The sequence below is a fragment of the Stylophora pistillata genome, chromosome 4 (genome assembly GCF_964205215.1).
Source record: "Stylophora pistillata chromosome 4, jaStyPist1.2, whole genome shotgun sequence".
Classification (NCBI taxonomy): domain Eukaryota; kingdom Metazoa; phylum Cnidaria; class Anthozoa; order Scleractinia; family Pocilloporidae; genus Stylophora; species Stylophora pistillata.
Window position 1 is genome coordinate 40,899,892 of NC_142522.1, and position 23,049 is coordinate 40,922,940.

Genomic DNA, 23,049 nt, shown 5'->3' on the forward strand with positions numbered 1-23,049 from the left:
CAGGGGAGGACATCCATCACACAGTAATCTCGTGTGTGGGAAATTAACGTCTCCTACCCCAACCCTGCAGGAGACGGGACCTCCATTTATTCGTCCCTATCCCAGAAGACTAGAATATCTAACCATTTCTTGATGTTATAGAAAGGTAGCAAATTCTTCTCAATTATTTTTAAGACCCTGAGTGTTGGTCCGGCCGGGGCTCGAACCCTCGACCTCCCGCACAACGGTCCAGCGCTCTATCCATTTGAGCTAACCGGGAGGCGGTTAGCTCAAATGGATAAAGAGAAACTTGTATTTTCAAAATGATTTCTGCTTATTCATTGTCTATTCAGTATTTGTTTATAATCTATTCACATCTATTTACAATTGATTTAATTTATCTATATATTTGCTTACATTCACAAAACTTCTACCATAAAAGAATGGATATTACAATAACTAACTGCTATTTTGAGTCCTCCAGTGTAAACGTATCACTGTTTTGTGCATGAGCGATATGAATATATAATTTTCAGACATAAATTCAGAAGAGAAAATGAATGGTCGAAGGGAAGAAATCAAGCTGTCGGTTTGAATATTTCTATTTCACTAAATTGATCTCTGCCATTGGGTAGAAATAGAAATCCCTTCCCTCAGACCAATTTTCGCCTTAAAAAAAGGTTTAAATGTTTTCATGAAATGACTCTACACACAAATTAAACCTATTGTAATCTTAAAATATTTCACTTATGTTCAACCAGCTTTTTAGAGTCGACGATCATCAAATTCTTTGAAACAAGTTATCTTTTCTTTAGGGTTCTACAGTGAAGTAAATCTAAATATCGCCAATAGCTAGTGATATAGGGAAATCAGGGAAGCCCCGTGTATCCGAAGGACTGACGTCTGGCTGCCCCCAGCCCCTGCCCCCGCCTCCCTCTTTTGTGCAAATCCAATAACGAGAGATGCTTTTCGGTAAACTATAATCCAACGGCCCCCCTTCCTCCCACCCAAAAATAGCTTTCACTCCCCGCACCTGTTGTTTGGCGTGCCTAAAGTTGAGTTCTGTTCATTTCGTGTCATAGTAATTTGCGTACAGTGCGGAGACTTAATTGTTTGGAAAGAATAACTTTTAGCATTGATTGCCGACCAAGCATTTGACATGCGGCATTATCTTATTGTCCATTATTGATAGTTATAATGAGAGAACCCTTGAGAAGAACGTGACCGCTAATGGGGTGAGGTCATTTAGGCTGGCAGCGACATGACTATTACACAGCTTGTTCCGTTTGATTTGTGGTCGATCTTTTTCGGATAGTTTCTCTAAATGCATTTCTGTAATTTGTGCTTTGAACTGCATAGCAAATTGGATTTATACAACAACTGCAGTAAACCAGAAAGTACGCGACCTTATAAAATATGTCCTTCGCTGAAACTTTATCCCAGATTGTGGCGACAACAAAAGGGAAGAAACAGACGAGGAAAACAACTGTAATGGTGATAGAAAGCTTGACGATCTTACGCTTGGCTTGCATCTCCTCTTCTGAACGACACTTTAAACTTTCTGCGCAGATTTGCCTGGTAAAATACAGTCCCCTAATGATATTGAAATAGCAGAAGCAGACTGATACAAACGTAAGAAACACAATCATTGTTAAAATTGACCAATAAATGGTCGCTGATGGCTTCTTCCAGAGCATAATACAGCTATTTTGCCTCTCGTTCCAATCCTCGAAGACAAATAGGGGCAACACAAAGATGAATGCAAACACCCACATGGCAACGATCGGATATTTGACATTTTCTTTAGTGAGACGCAAGCTGGCGTTCAGAGGGTTTACAAGCGCATTGTACCGCTCAACAGACACTAGAGTTAATGTCAGCCCGGCGACCAGAAGCGATATTCCGGCCATATGGTGCATGGTGATAAACTTGCACAGTATGTCTCCCAGCACACCATTTGGGTGTGTAATGAAGCCATTCAGTACGATTCCTGGAATACACCACAGTAACGTTAATAAATCGGCTAGAGCGAGATTGGCGAGGAGAAAGTTTGTTGTAGTATGCATGTAGCGTTCCCTTTTCACAACAGCTAAGATAAGGAAGTTTCCTGCCATTCCAATGATGACAATAACAACATATCCTGGTAGCAGGACGAAATCTTCCGTCGATAATTTCATGTTGTTGCAGTTCCGTAACGATCTGCAACTTTTGAGTTTACGGTAGACTTAGGCGATAAAACACGTAAAATGAGTTGTGCGTTATGACTTGCCAGTCTGATCCAATCTTTTCGTTTATCCAGATATTTGTTTGTCAGCGCAGCTGAATATTCTTGATGCTGCCAAGATAATTGCTATGCTGTTTTCGATTTGACACTTTTATTCGAATTCACGATATTGACGCGTAATATGAGGACCTGAATTTAAATCTATTTGCTCTCCACACCAAAGATGTCTTCGATTATTTGAAAAGTTCGGATGACTTAGAAGCACTTTTATTAATCGAAATACCTCTTCTTGCATATAATTGAACATTTGGAAAAAGGAAGAAAAAAAATCAAATTAAATTCACAAACACGTCGAAGACCTTACAAAACTCTAAGATAAATAACCTACGAATCATTGGAAAAAGGCACAAATGCAAATTTATCGGCTTCTTTGTATCAGCTTTTACAAATGATTTACAAAAAGGGGAATGATCGATGGATTTTCAATAACATTCGTTTGTTATTGGTACCTCGGTATAATGTCAGAGTTTTAATCCAGTGTATAGTGTGTATGACAAACATCAAAATTTGGGAAAAGATTCCACTTTCGGAAATACATTCTACTCATGGTTGTTAAATGAAAGCGCAGTGATATTGCAACTCAGCGAGAAACACTATAGTCTGATTCACAAGAAACCGGAATTTTAATTTCTAAAATGTAAAGAAATTAGTGCCACTAAAAACCATTAGGCTTGATATCGGGTGAAAACATGATGGTTGCCTGTCTGTCATCAACGCCTTTTTTGCCCTCTACCTTATGCTATGAAAATACTTGTATTTCGGTCGTGGAAGATATATTCTGACTTATCTCTAGCAAACCGAATAAAAATTGCAGATTTTACTCATTTGTTCTAGACAGGAGAAAAAGAGATTTTGGTCTGAAATGTAACTCAACCCCAAAAAAGCAGTTTTGAAACGTGTTTCTTAAGCGGTCATATCAGTCCTCTGAAGTTGTAAATGTCATCTAGTTGCATCTTATCTTAAACGAAATAATTACTGTCTCGTGATGTTACCAAGGGCAACGAGGGCAAAGCTGCAATTTCCTTTATGATCGGAAAGAAACAAATATGGCGTAGAACTCGAACATGAATTATCAAAAGGCAGTAAAGGGGACAACTGACAAGATTTAAGTTCACCTTTGCCGTAAAATGTCCGTCAGTCCTGCGAAGAAGATATTCTGATTCCCATTTTCGTGTCCTTTACCTTATAGCAGCTCTTTGGCTACATCACAATTATTCGAGAGAACTCTGGAAAAAATGATTATGATAATTATGATGGCAATAATGATAGTGATGGTTATAACAATAATGTTATTATCTGAATATCTTGCACAGGGCTATATATTAAGATTTTGTCAACGAAACGTGCTGTTTATTGAACGATGCATTTTCAGCTATCGATTTTACATATCCAATCAATCGTTTAATGTTTCCTTGGTTGTTTTAAAACACTTCAACGAATCCGCTTTTAACCACCTTTTACCTTTTTTAAGCCATCCGCTTGAAACCATTCGCAAAGCGTTTAGTTTAATGCTCTAACTAGCCGTCCTCTATCTGTTTACCCATCGTTCACATCCCGTTTATGACTCACTCCTCTGAACGGTCACGTACTATACCTACACCTCTTTCAAATAAAATATACCTACTTATCGCGTTCCCTTCCCAAGTTTGGTTAATTTTCCTGTTATTGCATGATTTACACTTTCAGCTTATGAGTCACTGTATAAATTTTAAGGCTACGCTAAATACTTCGATAAAAATGATTATCGCAACTTCGACGTGATATCACACTTTACTGATGTATTCCAGCTGATTGCCGCTTTCGATTTTTCTTAAACCATTCTTTGACTTTTAGTTCATGTTCCCTATCCATAAGTTATCTAACAAGCTACCTTAGGACATTAGAGCCAGTAAGTATCAGTTCTGTTTTCTAATTTAGGTTCATAGTCGGTTTTATTCATGATTTTACTCGTACTCAAGTAACTAACAATAAACATTAAAACGTTGTCTCATACTAATTGCTTGCGAAATTTGCAAGGGAGATACTTTAGTACAGAGAAAGAAAAAAAAAAAAAACTAAATGAATAACGATGGTATGCGCTACCATTTTCAAACCAAAACACTACACAATCGGATAAAACACATTTATTTCTGATTACGCCTAAGTAAAAGAAAAAACACTTTACACTTGAATATTCTAAGATAGATTTACAGACAGATGGACGTATTTCACAAGAGAAAGTTAAAAACCAAACCATAAAACTGTCACAACGTTCTACCGTGATAATTTAAAGTTTAGCTGTGCAAGTAGTTTCTCGAATATCATACTGCTTCGATAACCTTTTTAAAATAAGTTAGGATGAAGTTATCAAGATGTCTCATGCCAATACTACTTGAACACAACGGAGCCACAAAGTAATGGATGCACAACAAGCGTCAGAGAATCATAGGGAAATAGATAAGCCAATAAAATAAATCGTTCGCAAATGAATAAAAGTTATCAACTCTCTTGGAATGTTTAATAGTATGAGGTACAGTCGTTCTTTTAAATAGACAGAGCAACCCTATGCATTCAATCTCAATCTCAAACCTTTCACACGCCTAACTACGGGTAAGTTTTAGAATATAACGCTACATCACAGTATGGCTAGCAACTTTTTACATTCTTTATGAAACAAGTTTTTGACAACGAATTACTTCTCTCGGGCCTCTAATACTACTGGTTAATATACCTGGTCTGATGAGAGAAGTAATTAAGAAAAAAAAAAAAAAACAAAACAAAGATCGCTTGCTAAAAAATAGCGACTAAAAACATTTCGAACTAAGAAGTTTTTTAATTTATATTGATGTATCGTTTTGCAATAATGCTTTCAATCCTCCTCTAAGTCACAAAAATCCCTAAAGAATGAAGAAGTCTTTGTTATGTACAAGAGAGCTGTTGAACAAATAGCCAAAACGGAATTTCTCCGCACGATAGCGACACATTTCAAGCGGAAGGGTGACGAAAAGAAAAATGTGTGAACGAAGAGTACTATTCGATTGAACAACAAATTAAAAGAGCCAAAATAATAAGAAATGTACGGCTGACTTTGCTGAGAATCGATATTCAGATCTTAGAGGCGAAAGACCTATTAACGGTTCCCTTTATAAGGTTTTCTCACAACCAAACACTTGACTCCAAAGTTTTCTAAAAGATATCAGAGCTGTTGGTAATATGGCATTTAAAACAAACTTTTCCAATCTGGTAGCACAGTATTGACATATAAAAATAATGCAGAGTCTAAAACGTTACTTTTTAAAAGGAAATTGTACAAATGCTGTATCATAATGACAAAGACAACACAAGAAAGATTAAAAAGAAGAATTGTGTTCAGGGAACAGGCATCATTACGAAAGGCTATCCGTTATGATCCCGATACTTGCAGCTTGGAGTTGCACATTCACAGAAGAACTCTTTACGTTTTACAGACCAGAATCTATCTCCGTAGTTGAAACTGAAAAATAACAAAAGCTTAGGATTACCATTAGCTTCACAGCGAACGGCCTGCCTCCCTGACTCCAAAAAAAGAAAATCCATGTTTACAGGGCTGCCAAAAAGTTTGAAACTAAACGGGAAAAGACGATATAGTAAGCATCCAGGTTATACCCAGCCGTTCCAAGAAGTTCGTACAAGTCCTCGAGCAAATTGCGGATGCGGATTTGATTCACGCATTTAAGCCCATTAACGGTCACTCATGTATTCATTTCCACTTAGAACCTGAGTAAAGACTGCTGTTCAAATTTGTTCGATGGTGCTTTAATAACTGCATGATTTTTCATCACCAATTATGGCGAAAATCAAGTGAAAGTAGCCGGTTACAAGCTCTTATTGACAGCTCTGTGTTTATAGAGAAGTGTTAGCTGTTAGATCATGTCACGATTCACTTACCATATCTCGTCGTGTACATTAATTTCTTTAAGAGCGAAAAAAGCAATCCTTGGAAATCTAAGGTCCTAAAAACAACGCAGATTTAATGTTCAGAGTTATGACCTTCAAATGAAAAAATTATGGTACATTGACCGATTTTAAGTTTTTTTTTGAAAGTGTTAACTACTTTGTTCTTAACGTCGACTAGAGAATCATTAACAGTCAAGACTGACCTAAAAATGTACGTTTACTTGTCCTTTAAATCTACAAACAACCTCAAACTTGAGGCCATCCACACTCGATGACAAAATTTGGTTCATGCAGTGTCCTCCATATCAACCAAGAATTTTCTCCGGCTTTAAGCCCGGTTAAAACGTGTTACTGTTCTTTTTGTTCCCTTGGGTGCAATTGTGAAGACACAAGCAGGAAGAAGCGTAGCATACAAATTCCTACACACATGACTTGTGATAAGGAATTTTTGTCCTTGTCAACTAAAGTCATTATTTGAGCCGTGGAATATCAATCGGTTAGGAGCACTTACCCTATGATGAATGAAAACTCGTATCGGAAAAACGTTTGGCTCGCACGAGTGATTAATAAATCTGCTGATATTACCATAATGCTTAGCATCAATGCAGTACAATTCGTGAGCATTCTCCTGCAAAAGAAACATCAAAACTGTAAATCACATCCCTCGTCTGTCTTTACACAACAATCAATGATTTGGTGCCATTAGCCCACAGATAAAAAACGTAGGTCCATACCTTACAGTCCAAGTCAAAAAGATAGTCATCATCATCTCGCGCATCTGCCTCGGTGTCAGATATTAATTCACCAGTGTATTCACAAACAAAACTCCCCTGTGGAATTTCCGTGAGGCTTCTAACACCCCAACCTACAATACACATACGATAGAAGCTAAAATAAGTTTTGTACTCAACGGATAATGATAACAACAATAGTAATAAAATAATAATAATAATCAAAACTTTATTCACTCTTATCATCAAAAATATTTACAAACAAATTAAGATATCCTTAAAAATCGAAAAATACATGAAAATGTCGACTAACTAAAAATCTAAGAAAACTAACTGGCTCTCGTTTCCCTTACTTGTTGAAGTTTAAGAAAGGGAGAGAAAAAAAAAAAAAAAGAAAAGAGAATATTATACAGTTCTAAATCCTAAAATCTTACTGGTTCGTTATCAGTCCCAATAATTGATAGTGATAATATCAGTAATCCTATCAATAAAATCCTAACAAATACGTCATAGTGACGTATGGAACCTCAGGTATTTTGATTGAGGTTTTTACTACATAGCGATTAAGTTTAAGACTTTCACTACTAGGGTTTCATGATTAGGAATTGCTATAGGAATTTTAACTGTAAGGACTTTGGTCGTTGCATTGATTGGCTACGGCTCGTCGCCCAATCGTTGTTTAGGATATCTGGGCATCCGGAAGTTTTTACTGCCATAGTAATAATAATAATAATGATAATAATAATAACAATAATAATAATAATAATAATAATAATAATAATAATAATAATAATAATTATTATTACAGTCCAAGTCAAAGGCCGTCGGCCTTAGTTTGCCTTCGAGGATCGCGGGTGAAGCGCCGCGCTGCGTATAACTATAATAATTGTGACGTTGAAATCGCAGCTGCCGAGGGAGCCATTGACATTGTTTAATGATTTTTAGCAGCCTTGTATATAGAATTCTAGATTTGCCATTCACTTCTCTCTTTTCTGTATAGTTTTAGATATGTTTTTACTTATCAGATTATTAGACTTTGAATCTGTTCAGATTTGACTCCGTTATTTATAGTTTTCCAGACGCTTTGACAAAAAAAAAAGAGTAGATGTGAGCCGAAAGTGAGTTATTTTGGATCGTTTTTTACGCTGCTAATATTTTGTATTGTAGAGGATTTTATGGAAATTATTGCTCAATAAAGATTGTTACCATTAAAAAAAAAAAAAAGAAAAATAATAATAAAACTTTTATTCGCTATAATCACTAAAAGTATTTACGAAAATTATGATAAAAATTGGCCCGCTTCGTTTAATAATAATAATGATAGCAATTAACAACAAACATATGAAACATATGTATAAACTGCGGTTATGAGACGTATACGTGCACGATCCTTCGCAGTAAAGCACTATTTGAGCAATAGTGAAAATCAGACCTGAAAAAAATTTCAGGCCTGTACGGGATTCGAACCACTGACCTCTGCGATACTAGTGCAGCGCTGCACTAGTATCGCAGAGGTCAGTGGTTCGAATCCCGTACAGGCCTGAAATTTTTTTCAGGTCTGATTTTCACTATTGCTCAAATAGTGCTTTATTGCGAAGGATCGTGCACATATACGAATGATAGCAATTATTTACAATTTTAAACCATATATCTAATTATTTACAAATTTTTAAAATAATTAATATTAATGTCCACGATAGAGGACTGATTACAATATATAAGAAAAGAAAAAATTTAGCATTACTAAATAGGAAAAACTATTAAAATAATAAAGACCTAAAAATTATGAGCGCAGATGTAGTCCTGCTACAGCGAGGGTGAAGTCTTCTGCGACCTCGCGTGATTTAAACGGGACTCTAGAACCTCTTACGCATCTGTGTACAGTTCTTAATATGGCAAATGAAGTTGTATTCGTAGCCAAGAAATGACGCTGGCATAGGGTTCATTATTCTTATTCGAAAGCTTATTTGCGAGGGTTCTTAAAAAGTTCTGACAGTCAAGTCCCATGCCTCCGTTTGTACCATAACACCAACGGTGTTTAAAAACTTCATTGTCGAACGGTTGCAGGAGTGGCTCTGTCTCCACATTTCTACACACTTTATTGATGTGTAAAGTCAGTAGATCTCGGATTGTATCGTGTCTCTGCGCAACAAAACCTCCCTTCTTGCATGACAAAGCATGGTTGACAGTAAAGATTTCTCCACATGCACACTAGCTACGGAGATTAGGCAGAGGGAGGTTGTAGCAGAGGCAAAGGGAGTCCCTAAACTCCCGCTTGTTTAAAACCAGCCCATGTTCTTCGATTGGAGTGGCGTTTAGCCAAGAGCTGGCTCCCTTGTCCCTTGTCTGCGGCTCTGATTGGAGTAGATCAGGAGATAACGATTCGTCAATCCTGTCAATCCGGGACTTTGCAGCGGCTCTCCTTTGAGCGTTGATTTCACGCTTCCTTTCCTCTATCAACTCTCGTGCTGGAATGGTGGAGCTTTGAGTAACAATAGAATTGACGTGTAGTGCTGTTATATCACACGAAGCTTTGAACTGCTTCGGACTTTCACGCTTAAGATCAGGAATCCCAATCCCGCCCTGCGCAGGTGATAGATTGACAAGTTCCTCAACTTCTTCGGGAAGAGGCTCCGCTCGCCCGAATAACGAAGGAAGAAAGGAAGTGTGAATCACTTCTTCGATGGGGTCCACATACTCTTCAAACGATTCTATGGTGCGCAAGTAATACGTGAATTTCGATTTAAATCCTTTAGTGAAAGCGACATAGGCAGCGTGGGGCTGACTCTTGCTGATCTCTGTGAGGGACTCCATTTCTCTGAGCCACTTATCAACTTTCTCTTGACAACATTGATCCTTTAACTCTTTCGATCCGATAACCGCACCGAGATGACGTCGTCCTTCGAGCGTTATGTTCACTTCATTGCCAAACACCTTCTTTGCATTCTCTACCAGATCACTGGTCTTAACAATGAACTAGCTTTTAGCACAATTAACGATATAGCCAAATTTTCTCCCTTCCACATATAAACTCTTGTACCATTGATAGAGTGACTTTATACTCCCTCCACCCGCGGTGGATATAATAATAATAATAATAATAATAATAATAATAATAATAATAATAAATAATGATAATAATAATAATATAATAATATTAATAATAGTAATAATAAGATAATATAATAATAAAATAATGGTGGTAAGTAGTGCGGACGTGCTTTAAGGTTATCCGTTAAAGTCCGCTCCTATCGAAAGCAAGCCAAGTTCTGAGCGCCAAAGCATATTATGAGAAGTGATTAGGGTACTTTGCATATTGTGAGAAGTGATTAGGGTACTTTGTGTGTCGAGCTGTTTTGCGAGACTGTGAGGTGTCTCTTTGAACGGGAATTTTTAGCTACATTCAATTTTGTTGGATTTGTGAGTTGTCTTATTATGGCGGAAGGACGACTACAACACAAGGCAAACGGAAGGTTGCGGTGGAGTGAACAGATGAACAGCGACCTGTTGGAGTGTAAAAAGATGGCTTTGGAATTAATGAACTCGAACAACCCACCACGGTTGGAAAGTCGGAGGAAGAATAATGTGATCACTGTGCTAATGGAGCGGGAAAAAGCGACACCTACAGACAATCCATTCGTGTATATATGGCTAGCTGACTGTATTCTGTACTCTGTAGCAGCGGCATTTCTCGTGTTTAAAGGATGGAAAAAGAACCCAAAGGACAAAGCGACAAAGGAAATTCGGGATAGTGAGAATTGGAAAAGAGCTAGTTTAGAGAGTGTTAGAGATGGGAGAAAAAAGATTTCTAAAGCAACAGCTGAGTTGGAGAGGTTAAAGAAATACTGGAAGTTGACCAAAAAGGGAAAGAAAAACCGAGCTCTTTTGCAAAAAGAATGTGGTTTGTCATCCCTTGTGAGCTGTATCGAGAGGCAGAAGTCGGTGCTTCGAAAATTAAAGGCCAGTTTTGGTAGAAGGAAAAGGCTAGAGGAAGCCAAAGAACTAAACCGCAGGTTTACAGAAGACCCTGGCCGCGTATATACAACCATCACAAAGATTGTCGCGGAAGAACCAGACACTGCTCGACCAAAATACAAGAAGGAATGTGAAGACCAGGATACAGCAAATAAGGGCGTGTTTAGTGACATTACTGAAGCCGAGGGGTTTTGGAGAGCGTTATGGGAAGAGAATGGGTCTGGAGACGAAAATACTGAGTGGCTTGAGGAACGGTAGAGATTGCATTTAGTGAAAGCGTTCCCCGTCCATTGGAAGAGGCCTGGGGCCTAACGATGGTGCAAGCTGTTAAGATCATATTGAAAAAGAAGAATTGGAGTGCACCAGGTTCGGATAGGGAAATAAACTATTGGTGGAAACGCGTATGCTCATTACACGAAGGCATGGCATCTGCGTTTAAAGCGGTTGCAGATATCTCAATGGCATACCCTAAATGGTTTACAGAGGGAAAGACCAGTCTGTTACCGAAGGCAGGCGAGTTTACAAGTGAAAATCAGCGCCCTATTACGTGCCTCAATACATCATACAAGTGGTTCACTTCATGCGTCTTGGGTCCTATGGATGAACACGTGGACAAGTATAAGCTAATGGAAAAGAGCGAGAGAGGAGCGGAAGTGAAATGTAGTGGAACGACTGATAATCTGATGATAAATCGTATGGTTACGCTGGACTGTCATCGAAACAAGGATGGATGTGCGGAAGGCATATGACTGCGTTGACCATGATTGGTTTAGGAAGATCATGTGGCTCCACAAGTTTCCGAAATGGATTTGTGAGGTTGTCGGCAAGCTGTGCGATAGTCAGAACACAAAGATTGCGGCACACACCGTGAAGGGAAACGAACTGTCATCACCCATACGGTTCAACAGAGGCCTCCCATAGGGGGATGCGTTGTGTCCGCGCCTGTTTGCTCTATGGATTAACCCTGTTGCGTGGAAGTTATGCTCCGCCGAAGGGTATAGGCTTTCAAAGCCTATTGCGTCCAAGGTCACCAATCTCATCCATGTCGATGATCTTAAGGTGTTCGCGGCGTCTGAAGAAAAGCTGAATAGGGTGCTGAAGATGGCGAAAACAGTCGTGGAAAACGTGGGACTTCAGTGGAACCCCAAAAACTGCAATGTCTTGGACGCACGGCACGGAGTGGTGTCTGAGACCTCTAATGGCTTCACTGATGGTCAGGCTGCAATCAATTGTTTGAAAGAAGATGCACAATATCGCTTCTTGGGAACGCCGGAGTGCCTATTACAGGAGGATAAACTAGCTCTAGACATTGCAGCTCGTGCTTACCTACAGAGGTTATCAGTTATTTGGTCTAGCCCTCTCTCGGATAAGAACAAAGTCACGGCTACCAACCAGCTTGCTTTACCGTTGTTGTCATATCTTATGTGGTCTCAGCAATGGTGTGTAACTGACCTTCGTAACACCAACAGGGAATCTCGTAAAATCATCTGCAGGAAATGGCGGAAAGCACCCACTTGGGTCAACTGCACTCCTGTATCTCCCTAGACATGTGGGGAGGAGGGGGGGTGGGGGGCGCAGTGTTAAGTAAGTGGAGACTGAATACAAGCAGATTCAAATCAAGGCAGCTGTTAAGTTATACGGAAAAGAAGATCCTACCATGGGCCTAGTGCGCGCTTTTGAAGAACAAGCTGCTGTTAAAGGGCACAGGTTACTCGTGAAAGAGGCAGGAAAATTTGCTGAAGAGTTGGGTGTCTCTCTGAATTTGTCGTACCCGAGCCCGAAGCTGTATGATGAGCAAGGCAAGGAAGTGTCGAGGGAGAAGATAAAGGATAAGTTAAAGCAGAGAGGAAAGCTTTTAACTTCCAGCTGGGATGATGAAGACTTGAGTAGACAAGAACGTTTCGCGTGGATGACGACCTGGCAACGTACGCGGACCCATACGATCGCGGGTATGATGGAGCTAGATGGGCAGACGCTCCAACAAAGGTATACTCCTATCATAAGATTGGTACCACCCTCGCAAATGACACCTGTAGGTTGTGTGGGAAAGGAACAGAGAGTATGGCACGCGTGATCGCGGGATGTTCAACTTTGGCCCAAAGTGAATACCTGGAGAGGCATAATGCGGCTCCAGAGGACTTAACAGAACTAAACCGAGATAAAATAAGCTCACACAACTCGATTACTGGAGCATATCTCTCGGCAAACATCGATAAGGGAAAATTTTTTATAAGATACTCGGATACACCTCATCTCATTCTTAGGTTGCCGTCTTCACTTTAGAATTTTTATGACGTTTTCATTTGAAGTCCTTAACGTATTTTGTTTCTCACTTTCTTTTAAGGTTGTATTAGTAGGTTTATTAAGGGAACCTTTTTTGAAGGTTCTGTATAGTTGCAATGGATACTGCATCCCCTTCTGCACTACTCTGTTCCTACAGTAAGACCAGCAGTTGCACATTCTGTTACACTCAAACACGAGTGGCCTGTCGTACTTCTGTAGGTCGCCTTTTAACAAACCTTCCTAAAACAAATGGAGAGCAAATAAATTTCAGATTTATTATGCTTCCAGTTAGTAAATTCGCTAATCACGTTAAGAACGAAGAAAGATAGGTCAAGTATAAACTAAGCCACTGTACTATGGTGTTGTCAGCAACATGTATGGCAGGAAAATCTTTGAACTATTTTTCCTAAAGAATCATTCAACTAAAGTACATTTGAAAGTTTCAGTCTTCGTTAAATCCTTAATGCAGCAGTATCTTTCCCTTACTATTGTCTCAATTACCAACTTGCAACGCTAAGTCAAGCATGTTCTTAAGACTGCCTAACGATAAGGGTGGAAGCAAAACTACAATTCTTTGAACGTTTTATTTCAGTTCTTCGGCGCCTTTCCCTACGCAGTTATACTGTTAGTACGTTAATAACCTCCGGTTAATAAGAGCACACACAAAATAATCAGCTGGAGGGACTTATCGATTTACCTCGTTGTACCATATTCTCTGCCGTTCGCTCCTCCCAGAACATGTACATGCTCTGCCACTGCGACAATCACCGTCACAATCACATCCCTGCATAGTATGCATATTTCTTCAGAACATCGTAGAATTACAAGATAATGCAACGGACGTCTTTCTCTCTTCCTCAACATACCTCAGATTTTGAAATACTCCAGTTTACCGTCCCATTGTAAATTTCAAGGGATTCTTTGACAAATGTGAACTTCGGAAATGGTTCGTCATCGACCTGATTGAAGGCAAAAGCATTCGCTCATTTACCGATAAGGCCATCGTCTGCATACTAAACTTTGGTCGTAAACGAGTAAATGAATGGACGAATGAATCGAATGCATGAATTAATGAATAAAGGATGAATGGAGGGTTTATGGATAGAAAAAAAGATGGATAAATCAAGTTACGAAAGGCTAGTAAGACTAAAAAAATTGCAGGTTGCGATGCTAAGAGCTCATTGTCAAGTCCAGTACTAAATGTAGAGATACATGGATAAAGGAAGGAAGGAAGGAAGGAATGACTGACTGACTGACTGACTGAATGACCGACTGACTGACTGACTGACTGAATGACTGACTTAATAAATTGACGGCTTCTGACAGCTTCCAATTTATAAACGCATTGGTCATCTGTTCGTAAGATGAGACTTAACCCAAGTCGAGAGCCTTTGATATATCGACAAAAGGCGAACCGGAATGTTTTCCTCCGTCCATGACTTCGACCACCCAATTTTCCTACGACTCAAGTGGTATTATGTACACACCTAAAACCATATTGGTGTCCACACAAGAATCCTAGGCGATACCTGCATGCGTTATTTGAACATTTACTACTCTTTTTTATTCAACACTGGCATCACAGAAGTGGGATAATAATTTTATACTAATGGTTTTACTTCAGACATATACAGCGCAGTTACACGCACTGTCTTCCAGAAGGCAGATACAGTTCCATCCTCTATGGATTCATCATAAGAGTTGTTGAGGGTCAAGCTCTGAGTTAGCATCTCTTACCAATCTTGCTGGTACTTTTCAAGCCCAGCTGCCTCCTTAATTTTCATTGCATATAAAGTTCTACAAACAACATTACATTATTGTATCTCTCATAAGTTGTCCATTTTTATAAGAGGAAGGGCTAGTACTTCTTCCAACCGTCTGTAGCTAGCCTGCGCAACATGTTAGCATCTTTAATCCCGATAGTTGCCAATAATTCATCAAACACTAAGGCTACAGCCTTGGGTTCCGCCAACAAACGCTTTCTATCCTAAAGTTGAAACACAGAGCTTCTAGTTTCCTTCTCTCCAAGAAAGGAATTTAAAGGGCGCCACATCTCTTTAGGACCTTCGACTGATTCAGTTTGGTTCTTGTTTGTAAGGTTTTCCTACACGTACCTACGATTATTAACCCACTGGTCCTGTCCAGCACCCGAGACGAAAGCGATGGAAAATGCTTCACGTCACTACCACTCGATACTGAGACAACATTTGCCTTATTACTTGGCTCCTATATCGATGTTTGGAACTCAAGATAATGATAAGAGTGAGCTAAACAACAAATATCCAGGAGCTGGACAAACGTGGCTTCTCTTACAGGAATATTCAATCAAACGTCTTCCTCTACTGATTTTTCTTTTGATTGGAATTGAGGGGTGAAGGAAAACCGTTCAACGCGAAGAACCTTTCAAAAAAAAAAAAAAAAAAACCCAAACAAACAAACAAACAACAACAACAACAACAACAACAAAAAAACAAAAACAAAAACAAAAAAGAACAAAACAAAACAAAACCCATCGGAGCAAGAACGACATCCCCAAATAAACTATTCTAAAGTGACACAAGGCCTGCAAATCGAGTCACAACAAGTTACGGACCTGTCTTAAGTTACAATTCACAAATGCAGAGGCTCACTCACCTCGTTTATACAAGAAATTGAAACACTTTCTTGCCCACGGGAGATATCACTGTATTAAATAAAATCAGAACGAAAATGAGCGAGAATAAACAAATAAACATGCATCTCGGTAGCTCTAGTTTCCTTCCTTCCTTCCCCTTTACTGGCCCACTGGTGTCCTTAGCACCAGTCACCACTAACACAAACAACCCATTAAAGTTAGAGTCTCTTGTAAATAAAATCTCCTAAATTTTGATAATGATATCATACACAGTAATCCATTGCAGCTCTATAGGTATAGCTCCTGCAGACCTTTCTTACCGTAAGCTCCCACCTTTGAACGGCAGTTTTCGTAATACAAATACGAAGTCTCTATACGTTAGGTATTAGATCATAAACAAATCATCAAAAAAATCCCACAAAAAGTATAACTGGACAATGTGGAAATCTCAGACGCTCGACATTGTCAAGTGCAATTATTCCTTGACCGATCAGCAGAACTACACAAAAGTACATAGCGCGCCCATCTCATTAAAAAAATGCAAACAAAAATTTTGTAATCGCGTTATGACATTGTCTACTAAGGTTTTTTCCAAACCACTTCGATCATCGAATAATTAGTAAGAATAATGAGAAACAAGTACGAGTTAAAAGAAACAAAAAGTAAGGTGGAAAAAAATAGAAAAATATTATGGTACCTATGGAGGATCCGCGACCTTATAAATTTCTGACATGATTCCAAGTCGAGTTTGGAATGCAGCAAGTTTTTACTTTTTGAATCAAGTTTAGCAACCTGCAAAATTTCAGATATTTCACAAAATTTCATTAGCGACTCACGATTATTTCTAAGAAATACTGAAGCGATAATTTTAGATCATTCATGTACCTACGATACAACAACTACCTGGACATACATCAGAATGACATTTTACAAAAATAAACCAATGTACCGTGAGAGGTGTTTGCCCGTCTTTGTTCTTGATATGAATGTTAGCTCCCCGACTGACTAACAACCTAGCGCAATTTTGAGATCAATTAGTTGGAATTCTTTACTAATAAGATACGGATCTTCAAGATATTCTTCCACTTACAATCAAAAGTTTCCAATATGCCGGCGATACAACATTATACTCTAGCTGTTCTACACCGCAGATCACATCTCAGGCGGAAAGCATGAATGCAACCCTGGCAGGCCTTGGCGCCTGGTCAAATGATTCAAACCTGGCCCTGAATTCTAAGAAAACCAAGGCCATTCTTATCTCAACTCGACAAATGGCTCATGTACATTCTCTCGGAAATCTGGAGTTGGGATTAGAAATCTCTGGTACACCACTGGAACGTATAAATGTTACAAAACTCCTAGGAGTACACATTGACTCGAATCTTGAATGGGAATTTTATATTAGTTCTATTCTTAAATCTTGTTATGCGACTTTGAGAACCTTGAGAAAGATAAGGAACTTTACTAATTTTAAACTACGGAAACATTTGGTAGAAACATCAATTCTGTCTAAAATAAGCTACTGTGAAATTGTTTTTTATCCACTACCAAAGTTCCTTTCAGCTAGATTACAAAGGCTCCAGTTCGCTATGGCTAGTTTAGTCACTTGTAAATATGTAAACAGTATATCTACCATTTTGGATCTTGGCTGGTTACCTATCCTGGAGCTAAGGGACTACTCGCGACTAAAGACTACTTTTAAAGCACTGCATTCTGATAACTGGCCCTCCCATTTAAATTTGCAAGTCGTTAAACCCGTTAGGCACCTCCGTTCTAGTGTTGCTCCAAGGCTTTATGTTCCATTTGCACAAGGCACCTTTCAGCATTCAGCAGCCATGATATTTAATGAATTGCCAGCAAGTATAGGGAACTGCACAGATTTTAAAGAATACTGCGGGCTTTGCAAGGCTTTCCTAAAGGCGCGTGCTCTGTCTTCCTTGTAAAGACATAGAAACAACCATCACCACCAACCAATACATTTTACATATTTACTTTCATGTATAGTTTTTATTACAATTTAGTTAGTTATTTTAATTCAGTTTTAATATTAAATATTAGTATCGTAGGCCTTCACAGATGAAGAGCCACACCTTTTATGTGGATATACTGTGAATAAACCGTTATTATTATTATTATTATTATTATAATTAGCTGTGCTTAAACGGCCACCTTTTTGTTCACAACACCAAGCCCATTCAATTCAATAAACAAAAGATATCCGTTTGAAAATGACACTAGTATATCATACTCACTGCACACAGTTGTAACGATCTTCTCTTGCAGCGATGTGTCTGAAACCACCACAGCATAAAATTATCAATTCAACTGTAGTTTGTACCCAAGAATTTTAGTTATACTTAGCGAATTAAAATTTTATGTGCAGTTTTGCCCTGCAAACTCGAAATGCCAAGGAAAAGAGAAACACTATGAGAGGCTCTTCTCGAAAGTTGAAGGTCACTGATAAGAAAAAGCTCTTCAAGCAAAATGGCTTTAAGTTGGAGTTAGCGATGTTCCACGGTGGACCATTCATTTTGATCTAAATGTTCTTGCAGATGTTTCCAACTAATTGCTTATATCACCTGCTCTGGAAAAAAAAGATGCACAAAGTATCAATCTATACCCAAAGTAAAATAATACGTTCGCTACTTACAGTGATGTCTCCTTGAATATATTCAAACAGTTTACATCGGCATGAGCCTCTAAAAGAAGTCTGCACACTTCGAGATTTCCTGACAAGGCCGCCCAGTGGAGGGGAGTATTAAGCTCCTAGGGGAGATATGATTTCCTGGTCAAATATGGGGATTTTGAATTCAAAGCTGTCACTAGAAGGAAAGCTTTGCAAGATTGAGGGACCAAAGGTAATTTGTTGAGTACGTAAACAAATACAAAGTAATTGAAGTTATTTTAAACAACGTCATTGCTTATGAAACAATCAACCGTCCAAAGTGATTCAGAAAGTTGTTACTTTTTCAACCTTTTACCACATGATAGATAATGGTTGAAAAAAGAAGTGCATTGCCAAAATTAATCCAACATGTATAAATGACGACCTGAATAAACCAAATTTGGTTACAGGAGGCGTTAGGGGATTTCTTTTTGACGAAAGAGCAAAACAAAAAAGGGCAAAAAAAAAAGCGTTAACATTCTTAGTCTTAAAGATCTCCCTGTACTTCCAAAGTATCGACCTACGACTGTAACGACAAGTTTTCCGACATGGTTTGATGCTACCGGGGAAACTATAATTCATCGACCCAACGTTTCGACACCCCTCTATAGTGTCTTCATCTGGGTTGATCTAATCGTTCCAACAAGAGGTCCTTTTAAATGCTCACTAATTTACTGCCATTTTTTCTAACGAGGTGTAAATAGGCGCCAGGTAGTAAGCCGCCATCATAACGATTTAAAGGAGCGTGGGCGGAGTTGATATGCCAGGCTTCCAAACAAAGGCGCAGGTGGTAGCGTCGACTAGTAGTGATAGTTTTAGAATTATCCCGCCCAATTATATGGTTAGTTTAGTTTGCGTGCTCCAACAAAGCCGAATTTTCTTTTTGCAAAGGGCGACCGCTTTTTGATGCTCTTTTAAACGTGTACGTTTGGTCCGCCCGATATACTCGTGATCACAGTCATTGCACGGAATAGAATAAATAGCGTCGGTTCGTTGTCCTTTCGTAACAGGATCCTTAGGCATAGCAAAAATATGCGCCAAAGTTTGAAAAGGTTTTTGAGTAACTTTAACGTTGTGGCCATACAAAACTCTCTTGATGGGCTCCATAACACCCTGGATGTAAGGAATAACAGACAAGGTTTCTTCTGACATAAGTAATAAGGTATATATGCACGATCCTTCGCAGTAAAGCACTATTTGAGCAATAGTGAAAATCAGACCCGAAAAAAATTTCAGGCCTGTACGGGATTCGAACCACTGACCTCTGCGATACTAGTGCAGCGCTCTACCAATTGAGCTAACAAGCCAACTGGGAGCAGGCCATCAAATTAATTCGACATAAACCCGTAGAATGAAAAATCAAACAACAACAAACATATGAAACATATGTATGAACTGCGGTTATGAAACGTATATATGCACGATCCTTCGCAGTAAAGCACTATTTGAGCAATAGTGAAAATCAGACCTGAAAAAAATTTCAGGCCTGTACGGGATTCGAACCACTGACCTCTGCGATACTAGTGCAGCGCTCTACCAATTGAGCTAACAAGCCAACTGGGAGCAGGCCATCAAATTAATTCGACATAAACCCGTAGAATGATAAATCAAACAAGTAATAAGGTTTGCACTAAGTAATGTGTGTATTGCCAGGTATGTAGGTAAACTTCTGTCAGACGTGTAAACTGGATTTTAGTAATTTAGTGTCTGTGTTGTAAATTTAATAATAAAAATAGTTCCTTCTGATCGTGAAATTGATATATTTTTTTTAAGTTGACTTACTTCATCTCTTATGTGGATATTAGCACCTTGTTCAATCAAAAGATGAGTGGCGTCAAACTGTTTGTCTTCAGCTGCCCACATAATAGGAGTCCACCCTCCGTCATCCTGTTGAGTTTGGCAAGAAAACATGACCTTTAACCACCAGACTCTGCTGATAAGAGCTTAATCAATTGGTTGAGAAGTGCGTTACAGCCTCAAGAAACCGATTTATAACATAATCAAAGTAAAGCGTTCGCTCTGATCGGTCAATTTAGCGTCCCCCATTTGCCCATGGGTGTACGCTGCTGACGTAAACAAATGCAAAGACTATTTTTCCGCGCGCGCTTGTTTTTTCTGGTCACGTAAGGTTTGTTAAATAAAAGGGAGCTCTTTAGTTACAATGTATCAATGTTATGTTTTAAAACAAATAGTGAACACCACAGCGTACGCTATTGAGCTATGGATGCACTTGGGAGGTTTGCTACGCACTCAAGAAGCTAGAGTCGCTCTCGGCTATCACCTCGCACGACTCTTACGCTTCTTTCGTGCTTAGCAACCTCCCGCGTGCATCCATGACTCAATAGTGTACGCTGTGGTGTTTACCATTTGTTAAATATAAAGTTAAAAGCATCTCTTTCTGGTAGACGCACGTTCACTCAACATAAGCACTGAGACTAGTCTCATGAAGTGAATGATCTTTTACTGCAGGAGCCTATTCCTGTTTCTGTAGCATGACGCCACTTGGACCATTTTTGAATCTGTCAGTGCGAGTTTCAGTGTCCAATGTTATAAAATGTCAGGTGAATGGACTCGTCTCCCGAGATCAATATTATTCATGCTTTCCGCCATAATGTTAATTATTTACTTTCCTTGTCACAGAAAAGTTTTAAATCTTAGTAATAATAGTAATAAATCAAATCTTAGTTATAATAATAGTAATAATAATAATAACAATAATAATAATAATAATTTTTAGTCAATAATAATAAATTTATTTCAAAACTAAAAACATTACAACAACTTCGCGTGGGTAATTGTTTTTCCCCTCGTACATTTCCAAATTAGTTGACACGGAATATATCTATTAAATTCGTTAAATTTGGTTCTCTAGGATCAGATTCGTATCAGACCCAAATAACTTTGATAACAAAAACGACCTACATATAAAAATCGCGAAAGCAACTACAAGTTCGTATTGAAAGAATTAAAAAAAAAACGTGCATCGAAATTATCCATATAAAAGTAAATTACATTAAAAAATATATGAGAAGAGAAATGACACTCTTACTCTAAAAAACTGTAAAAACAAGTTTTAAAAATGTCTAGCCTATATTTGCCATAGCATTGTCAATTAAAAAATCTGTATCGAATGTCTCAAATGTTCTTCTCTTTTTTGTACCTCTTAAGCATAAGAGGGCGCATCGTAAGAGCGCAAAAGAGATTTTGGCTCTAATCCTGGACATAGTGGTAGAGTATGTTTCATATTTCTTAATGGATATGAGTTCAGCTAAGCGTTTATGGTAAATTTTGCATTCAGTGCCCATCCCTCAGGTGGTACTAAAGATCAGGGGCGTAAAGGATCCTTGCGCTATTTCCAATACTCTACTGGCATACTTTCGTTTTTTCTCATTTTCGTGCTGCTTAAAGACTTGCTAAGATGTCTTCTCACGATAGGAGTCAGCATAAGGGTGGAATACCCGGACATCAAAGTATGCAGACTTCTGTCGCTCCCAGAAACCTCTGGCTAGAATATAAAGATGAGCATCTTAGAAGTATTGGCCCCATTATTCAAAATTTCTCCCCTAATCTGCTGCAGGGGAGGCTCGATTTCCACATCTTTACATACGGCGCTAAGCAGTGCCGCCTCCAGGTCTCTGATCTCAATGTAGCGTTGTATCACAAATCCGCCATTTCTGCAGGTCATCGCATGGTCCACGTCAAAGATGTCACCACAGACGCACCGGTTTGGGATGTCAGAGAATTCCCAATTATATCTCGGCTAAAGGGCATCTCTAAATTCTCCTTTACTGAGATCGTATCGTAGGTCTTTTAACAGGATGATAGTGAGCCAACTAGAAGCACCTCTTTCTGATGCTTGTTCTTTCACTTTGAGCGAGTTCGGTGTTGACATGTTCTTTACCCTCACTTCAGATTCTTTCAATAATAATATTAATAATAATAATAATAATAATAATAATAATAATAATAATAATAATAATAATAATAAGGTTCTCTAGGATCAGACTCGTATCAGACCCAAACTAACTTTGATAACAAAAACGACCTACATATAAAAATCGCGAAAGCAACTACCAGTTCGTATTGAAAGAATTTTCCAAAAACAAAAAACCGTGCATCGAAATTATCCTTATAAAAGTAAATTACATTAAAAAAATATGTAAGAGAAAAGACACTCTTACTCTAAAAAACTATAATAATAATAATAAAAATAATAAAACCTTTATTCACTATAATCACTAAAAGTATGTACAAAATTGGCCCGCTTCGTTTAATAATAATGATAGCAATTATTTATAATTTTTAATCATATATCGAATTATTTACAAATTTTTAAAATAATTGATATTAATGTTCACGATTGAGGGCTGATTACAATATATGAGAAAAAAAATTAACATTACAATAATAATAATAATAATAATAATAATAATAATAATAATAAGAGAAAGACAACGAAGTACAGTCAACTGAGACTAGAGCAGACGAACCGACACCCTGAAAACAAGGTCAATCAGTATAACATCATCATGGATGTACTTGGGGGCTGCTCGAAAGAGTTTGAGAGAAATATTAAAAAGTTTGCAGGAGACAAGTGTGAATC

At 38.4% G+C, this 23,049-nt stretch overlaps 4 protein-coding genes across 5 annotated transcripts in view; 1 reads left to right on the forward strand and 3 right to left on the reverse strand.

Annotated features, from left to right (window-relative positions):
* Nucleotides 1-277: 277 nt before the first annotated feature.
* LOC111340562 (somatostatin receptor type 5-like) lies at nucleotides 278-2,329 on the reverse strand. Its single transcript, XM_022947419.2, has one exon. The coding sequence runs from the start codon at nucleotides 2,154-2,156 to the stop codon at nucleotides 1,248-1,250; it is 909 nt and encodes a 302-aa protein (XP_022803154.1). The 5' UTR covers nucleotides 2,157-2,329; the 3' UTR covers nucleotides 278-1,247.
* A 2,042-nt stretch (nucleotides 2,330-4,371) lies between these two features.
* LOC111340550 (histone-lysine N-methyltransferase EHMT2) overlaps nucleotides 4,372-23,049 on the reverse strand; it is a 43,768-nt gene continuing 25,090 nt past the window's right edge. For both annotated transcript variants that reach the window (XM_088757323.1, XM_088757322.1), the window contains exons 18-30: nucleotides 20,229-20,333; nucleotides 18,432-18,547; nucleotides 18,034-18,072; nucleotides 16,731-16,794; nucleotides 16,479-16,573; nucleotides 15,802-15,850; nucleotides 14,034-14,126; nucleotides 13,865-13,951; nucleotides 13,257-13,407; nucleotides 6,913-7,043; nucleotides 6,690-6,806; nucleotides 6,170-6,234; nucleotides 4,372-5,735 (exon numbers count right to left, since the gene is read on the reverse strand). In XM_088757323.1, coding sequence (XP_088613449.1) covers nucleotides 5,639-5,735; nucleotides 6,170-6,234; nucleotides 6,690-6,806; nucleotides 6,913-7,043; nucleotides 13,257-13,407; nucleotides 13,865-13,951; nucleotides 14,034-14,126; nucleotides 15,802-15,850; nucleotides 16,479-16,573; nucleotides 16,731-16,794; nucleotides 18,034-18,072; nucleotides 18,432-18,547; nucleotides 20,229-20,333 — 1,209 coding nt within the window. In that variant the 3' untranslated portion in view covers nucleotides 4,372-5,638. The remainder of the gene's footprint in view (nucleotides 5,736-6,169; nucleotides 6,235-6,689; nucleotides 6,807-6,912; nucleotides 7,044-13,256; nucleotides 13,408-13,864; nucleotides 13,952-14,033; nucleotides 14,127-15,801; nucleotides 15,851-16,478; nucleotides 16,574-16,730; nucleotides 16,795-18,033; nucleotides 18,073-18,431; nucleotides 18,548-20,228; nucleotides 20,334-23,049) is intronic.
* LOC148733739 (uncharacterized) lies at nucleotides 7,119-13,235 on the reverse strand. The gene has a single exon (XM_088757324.1). It carries the CDS (start codon nucleotides 9,721-9,723, stop codon nucleotides 9,121-9,123), a length of 603 nt encoding a protein of 200 aa, XP_088613450.1. The 5' UTR covers nucleotides 9,724-13,235; the 3' UTR covers nucleotides 7,119-9,120.
* LOC148733740 (uncharacterized) lies at nucleotides 16,843-17,724 on the forward strand (the record flags this gene model as incomplete). The annotated part of the gene is made up of 1 exon (XM_088756456.1): nucleotides 16,843-17,724. A coding segment is annotated over one exon (882 nt), but the record flags the coding sequence as incomplete, so codon positions are not given.

What these genes read in the sequence shown, in the direction of transcription:
- LOC111340562 (XM_022947419.2), bottom strand. Translation starts at nt 2,156, where the DNA reads ATGAAATTATCGACGGAAGATTTCGTCCTGCTACCAGGATATGTTGTT.
- LOC148733739 (XM_088757324.1), bottom strand. Translation starts at nt 9,723, where the DNA reads ATGGAGTCCCTCACAGAGATCAGCAAGAGTCAGCCCCACGCTGCCTAT.